Here is a 9,108-nt window from a genome sequence, read left to right as displayed (position 1 = left end):
CTACATTTGGTATCTTTTTATACAACGCATACATTCGTTACAATATTGTTTAAAGGAAGACTGTTCAAATGTAAGGAAGGAAATCCATTTTTAGAAAGTATCCGTTAATCCGAGTATTCACTGAATATACAATAACTGGAAAAGAATTTTGATTTGTTTAAATGACATACATTGTACACCTGCAAATCACGTTCATTTTTACACTAACAGAAGGTCTCTAATCTTTTATTAGAAAGTACATGTGTATCCTATTATATGTTATTTTTATTTTTGGAGGATTCGGTCTATATATACCTCTGTACTTTGACACGTGATATCAAAGGAACTAATGATAAAACTCATTAAAACTTATAAAAATTATATATATATATATATATATATATATATATATATATATATATATATATATATATATATATATATATATATATATATATATATATATCCTAAAACTATTTTTTGTGTTAAAATGTTTATGAATATACTTGAACAGTGCATAAATGCTTCATACAGAAATTCTTTTACTCGGTTTGAGAGTTAATGCTATTTAAAAAAGATGGTGTCTTTATTTAGGGGGGTGAGTTAAAGTTTTAATATCAATAGACTTGTTCCCTGAATATCAGACTCTTGCTTCTTTGAAGAAGGGTGGGAGTAGCAATGAAAATTTTGTACAACGATATACATTAAAATTGTGGGGTTATTAGTATTACATCTCTAAAGGAAACAATTTATATTCATTTATCAGTTTCATTAATAGTTAGATCTTAGCAATGAAAATTCCACGTACTGAACTCGTGTTCCGAGATTTAAATGCCTCAATGTCAGTGAAAAATTGCCGTCATTCTGTAGATGTATAAATGTGTAATAATCCAAAATAAATATTTTAAACAAAATAAAACAAACTAAATTGGTTAATAGAAATTTGTTCGGAAGACATTTAATCCATTTGTGAAGCATACTTAAAAACTTATTCAATAAGCATTTGTTATAAATGCACTGCTTGCCAAAAAATTTTTTATAGTGATTATTACATAGCTGATGAAGCACTAAATTGCTAAAATATATTTCACCATTTGTTTCTTTGGTTTTTCAAAGACTGGTGATCTCCAGTGGTGACGAATCGTCTAAAAGATCACGATCGGTTGGGTTTTCACTAACATGGTTTATCTGAGCACAATCAGAAAACTCAGTCCTAGCACCTCCATTATCAAGTTTGGAGTAACCGTGTGGATTTCTTTCTTCGTGTAAACGAACGTAGTCTGAAGATTCCATTTGTGAATCAGAATTGTCATACAGATGTGACTCAAGTTCGTCAAATTCTGCCTCTAATTGTTTTAATCCACTAATGACTAAGTCACTCCGATTTGATGTTTGAGGCTGATCTGCTGCTTTGTATCTCCTTTCAGTTGGAGTTTCTTCGTTAGTTGTAATGTTAGTATCCATAGGATTTTCAACGGCTTGGTCCTTCTCATTTGCGCATTCGTTCGCCAGGTTATCAAACACATGCTCCCCGGGGTTCGTCTTACGAGCTTTCATTTCCTCTTTGTATTTTCTAACAAAGAACCCAGTCTAAAACAACAATCATTTCAAAAACTCTAGAGTATAAAGATTACACATGTTTTTATAGGTTTTAAGCCTTCATCAGTTAAGCATATAACAGCATCATGTTTAGTTATTTTCAGCATTGTTAATAAATGAAAACTATTTTGGTAAATGGACATAATTTCAACGACACTAATGAATAATGATTAACACTTCAATTTCCTATATATATTTCAGACTTGAAAGCTGTACCTTCCATAGAATGATATAGATCAGCCCAAGAATGAGCAGAGAACATCCGATGGCAATTAAGACAATCGCCCAAGTAGGTAAAATCGGCTCCTTTTTACTGGGCAGTACTCCTGTCCTTACAAAGACAGAAAGGTCCGAGGCAGTGTTTACTGACTACAAAGCAACAAGTTGAAAAATGACAAATTAAGTTTTGATGGTGGCTTTAATTGAAAACATCAAGTATTGGTTCATATCAATCAAACTATCAATGGCAGCATAACTTACAACCCTTCATCCAACCGTTTTCCAATTAAGTAAGGCCCGGGCTTTCTTACATTATTTTCTAAAAGTTTCTTGAAATTTTTAAGTGTCCACATCTGTTTAATAGAATTTTTTGAATATGTTCTGAAATTTCTTTTTTACTGCTGTTAATATTTTTATGGGGAGTAAAGGGATAGGCTTTGTAAAAATCTGATTGAATCCGCTATGTGGATAACGATTTTCATGAATTTTAGGAATCCAGTAAAAATGAAGAAATTTAAATTCAATTTGGATATATCAACCTTTATATGTAGGTAAACAAGTCAGGCACGAAATATAAAACTAAAAAAAAAAAACACTCTATCTTTTATCTTCTTTTTTAGTAAGTATTTAAACCACTGGTGATAAAATCAAACCATTGTTGCGAGTTCATCCAATTAAAAAGGTTAAGATGAAGAAAAGAAGAAAATGTGAGTAGTTCTAAAATATAAACCAGATTTAAACTAGGATTGTATTGACTCTGAAATAATGTATTTTTTTATACGCATTTATGAATTTCGGAAAGTGTGATAATTTATTTCATCAATACACACTATTGTATGACAACTGAACACTACCATAATCAATAAAACTAGATCGGTTTCATTTATTTTAAATCAATTTCTAATAAATACTATAGGAGAAAGCCGGGTGCAAATATCACATAAAACAAAACACTTTTCTCCTTCTATTGTTTCTTACGTACCCCTCTGTTCCCTTTAATTTCTAAACTGACTGATGGGTTCCTTGTTTCTGGCGTAAATTTGGTTACAATTGGAACCTCTGTTATATCACCACTGGTCTGACTCTGAAAATTAAAATAATAAAGAATTACATTTTCTTTCTTTCCGAAAATAATAGAGCAATCTCTCTCTCTCTCTCTCTCTCTCTCTCTCTCTCTCTCTCTCTCTCTCTCTCTCGTTGATATTGTACTTTTGTGATTGTTAGAAGTTTACCTTAATGAAATTGTAACCCTATCAAATGTTTTTAAATTAGCAAATTTAACGACAAAAGTTGATCGTATAAGCAGAACTTTTAGCGAGGATTTTTTTTTTTTTTTTTTTTTTTTTTTTTTTTTACATTATTAGCGAGTGGGTTGAGGTCATTAAAATTGAATATCGCTAACAATTAATTGACTGTGTACTTGTTGTAATAGCTTCCTTTGTTCACATTATAAATTTGCTTAAACTACTTCTCGCTAAAAAATATATTCTAACTTTTAAGGTAAACTCGTAAAATTCCACGCACACAGTATTTAAGATATTTCATTTAATTGAGGAATGCAAAACGTAGTCATAAAATTTCTCAGAAGGTAGAGTATATTTATGTACATAATTAAAATCATATACTACAGTAAAACTCGGTTAAAACGAAGTACTGGGGACTTGCAAATTTACTTTGTTATATCCGTAATTCCTTACATAGCAAATTCGCAATATATAGATATCTTTTTTCCTTTCAGTTGGACTACCAAATGTATTTTGGGAAGTACGAAATACAATAGTTACATGTACCTTGTATTTCAGTAGTTTTAAAATTAATTGCATTTCAAATAAAAATGCTTTAAAAAATGTTAGATTCATATTTTTAGGTTGAACCTTTAAAAATTTGTTTTTAAAGTTGAAAATTTTGTTATTCTTAACCTCAGGGGGACATAAAAACAGTTCGCTATATACGTATATTCACTACATTTGAGGTCGTTTTATAAAAATTTTTTTTTAAAATTTTACGAAGAATTTTTAAAAATATAACAGGGATTCCAAAATATTTCGTTGTATCCGTGAATTCGTTATATCTATGTTCGAACTAAACGAGTTTTACTGTATTACAATGCTCTTTTCTATTAATACAAAAGTAAATGACACTCTTAATTTACTCATGAGTCATTGCTATTAGTCGGGAAAAATATTAAAGTGTTAAATTATTTAAATGAGCGTTATCCATAACTTTATATAAATCTATAAGAACTAGTTTTCGATAGATCAATTTAACACCCACATGTATTGACCATTTTTGCACCCTAGGACAAGGCAATCCTAATCCCGTCTCTCATTATCCTTCAATCCTTAAGTGTACATTTTATTTCAAACTTAAAGCCAGCCCGACACGCAATTATTAGTAAAAATAACTCAAAATTGAAACAAAAAAAATATATAATTATTATTATTATTTTTTTGCATCAGCAAAATTAATAACTTCATTATATTTTAGAGTATTCAATGCAGTGGCTCATATGATCATTGAGTGCCGAAGTAAGAAAGAAAAACAAATCTTGCAAAGAATTCCACAGCGAATGACATATACATGTATCAGCAAAAGTAACAACTAAAAGTCCTTAAAATCAAAACGAAAGCATTGCCTCCACATCTTTCACCTACTAAATATAATAATGTCTGTTTGACTGTAAAATGTATTGCAAATAGTTTCTATATTTATATAGATTTATATTTATATAAAAATATATATAATATATAAAAAAAGATATAAATTTATATATGCAATCTTTACAAACGCGTTATAGAAAATTAAATAGGGAAAAATGAACAATTTTTATTAACGCGCTATAGGAAATAGGAAAAAATTAAAAATTTAAAAAAAGATAAGCAAAATAGCAATGCTACTGATATTGAACATCCCCTATATTCAAATTTTCAAAACAACTAAACCAGGTAGTAATACTTAGAGGTATATATATACAGTACTCGCATCGTTATTCTTTACAGGATACACGATACGATAGGATACACGCACGATACGATAGGATAAACGCACGATACGATAGGATACACGCACGATAGGACAGGATAAATGCAAAACACGATAAACGCAAATCACAATAAACGCAAAACACGATAAACGCAAAATACGATAAGCGCAAAACACGATAGACCTGATAAACGATCTTCACGATAGGATAAACGCAAAACCTGATAGGATTGTTTCAAAATGCGAAAAGTTTTTTGACAAGACGAAAAGTTTTCTTTTTGATATACTATAGTATGATAATTTTAATTACTTACAAAGCCGCAAATCGAAATGATAAAACATTTTAAATTAATCATGATAAAACATTTGAAGTAATTATGCTTTGTAAAAGATATGGTGTTTTTTGTCAATAAAATTGATCGTCATCAAATTCAAACTGTAATTATTTTTAAGATTAATACCACTCTATGATGGAAATTAGGCGATTTTTTGTGTAATTATACAAATGTCGAAATTCCTTCGAATCGTTAAATTTGAATTTTGAGTCCGTAGACAAGCGAAGTTTTAAACCCAAGTGCAATAAATTCACGAAACGCTATAAATATATTCATTATTTTAACAAATAAAACCTTATGAAAATCATAACAAACATTGATTATTTTTACGGAAAAACATGTAAAAAAAAAAATGAAATATTTGGATTCAATATCTTTTGCTAGAAGTCTGCAAAGTATCCAAAATCGCCTTTAATAGTTTGTATTTAATAATTCAAATCTTACACACACAAAATACTAGTCATAATTTAGGGGGGGGGGGTTGTAAAATTATTGTTATAAGTATTTTAAGGTTAATGCTTTCTCCTCCAAGTTTTTACGAATTTGATTTATATTTTATATAAATTAATTAATTTTTTTACGTTTTAAAATTGCTGAAATTGCTAGTTGCATTGAGACAGACCGTGCACTGGACTTTGAATAATTAATCTCTCCTATATATGTCACACATATCCCGTGCACATAGAAATTATTTACGTATTCCAAGTACATTCCAAGTACATACATTGTATATGTATATATGAGGAAGGGGACCTGCGAAAAAAATCGAATTTGATAAAATTAATAAACGTCACTAGATCTTTCATCATCTATTATCCGAAAAAAATATCGCATTTCCATTCTTTTGTATTTATTTTGGTATTTTTATAGGCCTGTAAGATTAAGCTAGAAGACTTTGTAATAATTGTTACAAAACCTATCTTATATAGGACGACATCGGCAAAATTAGACAATTAAAACTTTGTAAATTATGAAAGTCTTAACCCCATTTGAGGCACAGTGTCAGCGGGGAAGGGGGGTCCATACCCCCCCCCCCCCCAAAAAAAAATCCAACTCAAAAAACCAAAAAAAAAAAAAAAAAACCTAAAAAAATAAAATTAAATTAAAAAAATATATATTGACTTCTTTGATATACTCACGTATTATATGCAATCGATAAACACGAATAAAATTAAATACAAGGTATTTACCAGTCTTGTGTATCACCGCAGAACCGGGCGATTTTTTTTTCATGCATCTTTGAGACGCCTTTACATGTAAGAACGACAGACAGCAAAGAAAACCCTAAGATGCAGAAGTACCGCAAGCGCATTTTTTTTATTTGATCACACCAATCATGTTTATGACTGTAAACCTATAAAAATTACATAAAAATATACAAATGAACTAAATCAACGGAGTTTGGAGGACAAACCTCGTATATATTTCATTTTATTCAATTATTCAATTTTTAATCTGTAACGGAAGTGTACATTTACCAATTTTCTTAGTATAAAATCTTTAATTGTTAATTAAGTGTTGTTCATAAAAATTATGAACAATATCCAGAAAATAAGTAGATGTATTTCATTGAAACCAGTTAGGGTTCAAGGTAAATACTTGACACCAGGTGAGAGCTAGAGTTCAGGTATGTCTATGTTGAATACACACGGGCAGGTCATGTAGGGAAAAGCGCGGGGGGGGGGATCTTGACTTGACAAGAAGACAGTGTACTGATTAGGCAGGTAGGTGTCAGTTCTCTTGTCACGGGAGCGCTTCCACCTGTCACTAAGTTATGGTATATATTACTTCATCTCCGCGCCGAAGTAGGTAAGATGAATAATAAAAATTTGTGTGGTTTTGTTTATTTATTTATTTATTGTTTACATCTTCTAAATGCAGTAGTCAAATATGAATGGCAAACATCTATATTATACTTATCAGAAAAAAAATAATAATACAAAGGAACAACAAAACTTGCGCGCATAGACAAAATTTATGCTTCCGTTATAGATAAAAAGGATAGCCTTAATAAAGAAACTGATATTTTTTTTATTCATAATTTATTGTTTGCACAAATACTTAATGTTTAATGTTTCTATAATTATCAAAACAAAGTTAATAAAGGTCTCGCTTTTGTGACTCTGACTGTGTAAAGGGATTATAATATTTCTATCTTTGACAAAAATATTTCTAACATATCGACAAATTAAAAAAAAAAAAAATAACGAATGACTCAAATAGTAGATCGATTATTTCATGTACAAAAATAGAATTTGACTTTCGATTTATGCTCTCTGCTTGGTGACGGTACTTGACGTTCATTTATTTATTTATTTATTTATTTATTTATTTATTTATTTTCTTTCTTTAAAAAATATACCAGAGTTAGAGTATTAATTTCTCTTTTTGTTCAACAGTTAGATTAATCCTAATTAAATTAACAAAACGAAAGATGAACTCGAGATATCTCGGGTGTTTCTTTTCAAGGTAAAGATAAAAAGCGAGGGTTTCCGAATGCACACGATAAACGCAAAACACGATACACGATTGAACCTGATAAACGATCTTCACGATAAACGCAAAACCTGATAAACGGAAAACACGATAGAAAACGCAAAACCTGATAAACGGAAAACACGATACGATAGGATACGATAGGATACACGCACGATACGACAGGATACACGCACGATACGATAGGATAAACGCACGATAGGACACGATAGAATTGTAAAGAATAACGATGCGGGTACTGTATATATATATATATATATATATATATATATATATATATATATATATATATATATATATATATATATATGCGATATTTTGTATTACACAAGTAGGGAAATTGTTAGGAAAAACTTACATTAATTGTATTATACAGGTTTTGTTCCACGTCATAATTAATACTAAGTAATATGAAACTGTCAGACATAAAAGCTCCTACATCGCATGTCAATCTGTTACACGCTCCAGCTTTACCACAATCCTGAAAACATAGTAAACAAGATTTGTTTGTGAAACACTGATGCCCCCGTAAAGCAGCTCAAAGGCAAGGTCAAAGTTTTCAAATGAAGGTCAAACTCCAAGAGCAGAGTTCAAAAATGTTGATATCCAAAGAAAGATCTTTTCGCAAGGAATTCACATGTGAAATATGATAGCCCAACTGCAAGTATCTACCATTCAGAATATGTGGACAATGTTCAAATTAATCAAAAAGGCCATACTCTTTAGTCAATGTCATGAGAACAAAAATAATGGTACAAACCGAAAGGTCCTGTTACAAGGAAAACATAAGTGAAATTTGAAAGCACAAGCAACAACCGGTCAACAGTAATAGGCAAGGTTTATTTTTTTCAAATGTAGGCCAAAATCCAAGGTCAAAGTCATGATGTCAAAAATGTTTGTACCCAGAAAGAAATCTTGTCACACGGAATACACATGAAAGCTCTGGCACCCACCGTACAAACGTCATGACTTAGGCTAAAGTTTTCAAAAGTAGGTCAATGTTGAAAGGTAAAAAAATATTGGACCCTAAGAAAGGACCTGACAATGAACATAGACTACGGTCAAGCAGTTTCAAAGTTTTGGGCAAGGTTAACGCTTGGTCAATTGCATGGTGCAAAAAAAGGAAACTACAAAATCAAGGCCAAAACGTCATATATGATGGCACCTAAAAAGGATCTTGTCACAAGAAATATTCATGTGACATATTAAAGCCCAAGCACCAACTATTCAAACGTTATGGGCAGGTTAAAGTTTTTGAGGAAAAACTAACAGATTAAGAGACAGACAGACGGACGGACGAAAACTATATTCTTCCGAATCTTCGATAAAAACATTATTAAGTTCTGGTTGAATTGAATTATAATTCCTTTGTTAATTTAAAAATCATCTTTTTTTAGTGCACAGTCGTCAAATTTACAAGACCTTAAGTAATTTTTTAAAATGGATGCAGGGTTTAAGAAATTTCTGTAGGTTGATTTTCAGGGGGGGGGGATGCATT

At 30.5% G+C, this 9,108-nt stretch overlaps 1 protein-coding gene across 1 annotated transcript; it reads right to left on the bottom strand.

The window, feature by feature from the left end:
* Window positions 1–451: 451 nt before the first annotated feature.
* LOC133193967 (uncharacterized) lies at window positions 452–2,150 on the bottom strand. The gene is made up of 3 exons (XM_061329878.1): window positions 2,109–2,150; window positions 1,795–1,947; window positions 452–1,569 (listed from the first exon to the last, which is right to left on the bottom strand). Exons 1-3 carry the CDS (start codon window positions 2,148–2,150, stop codon window positions 1,090–1,092), a joined length of 675 nt encoding a protein of 224 aa, XP_061185862.1. The 3' UTR covers window positions 452–1,089.
* Window positions 2,151–9,108: the final 6,958 nt, after the last annotated feature.

The sequence above is a fragment of the Saccostrea echinata genome, unplaced genomic scaffold, assembly GCF_033153115.1.
Source record: "Saccostrea echinata isolate AGI-Se365-2 ecotype Australia unplaced genomic scaffold, CSIRO_AGI_Sech_v1 ptg000028l, whole genome shotgun sequence".
Lineage (NCBI taxonomy): Eukaryota > Metazoa > Mollusca > Bivalvia > Ostreida > Ostreidae > Saccostrea > Saccostrea echinata.
The sequence above is the reverse complement of the archived record's forward strand: the minus strand, read 5'-3'. Positions and strand labels throughout refer to the sequence as shown.

Excerpts from the sequence above, each read along its gene's own strand:
- LOC133193967 (XM_061329878.1), bottom strand. The coding sequence starts at position 2,150 with ATGTGGACACTTAAAAATTTCAAGAAACTTTTAGAAAATAAT. Across the intron at positions 1,948-2,108 it reads AGAAACTTTTAGAAAATAAT|TCAGTAAACACTGCCTCGGA; the intron begins GTAAGAAAGCCC and ends GTTGCTTTGTAG. Across the intron at positions 1,570-1,794 it reads TCTATATCATTCTATGGAAG|ACTGGGTTCTTTGTTAGAAA; the intron begins GTACAGCTTTCA and ends TTGTTGTTTTAG.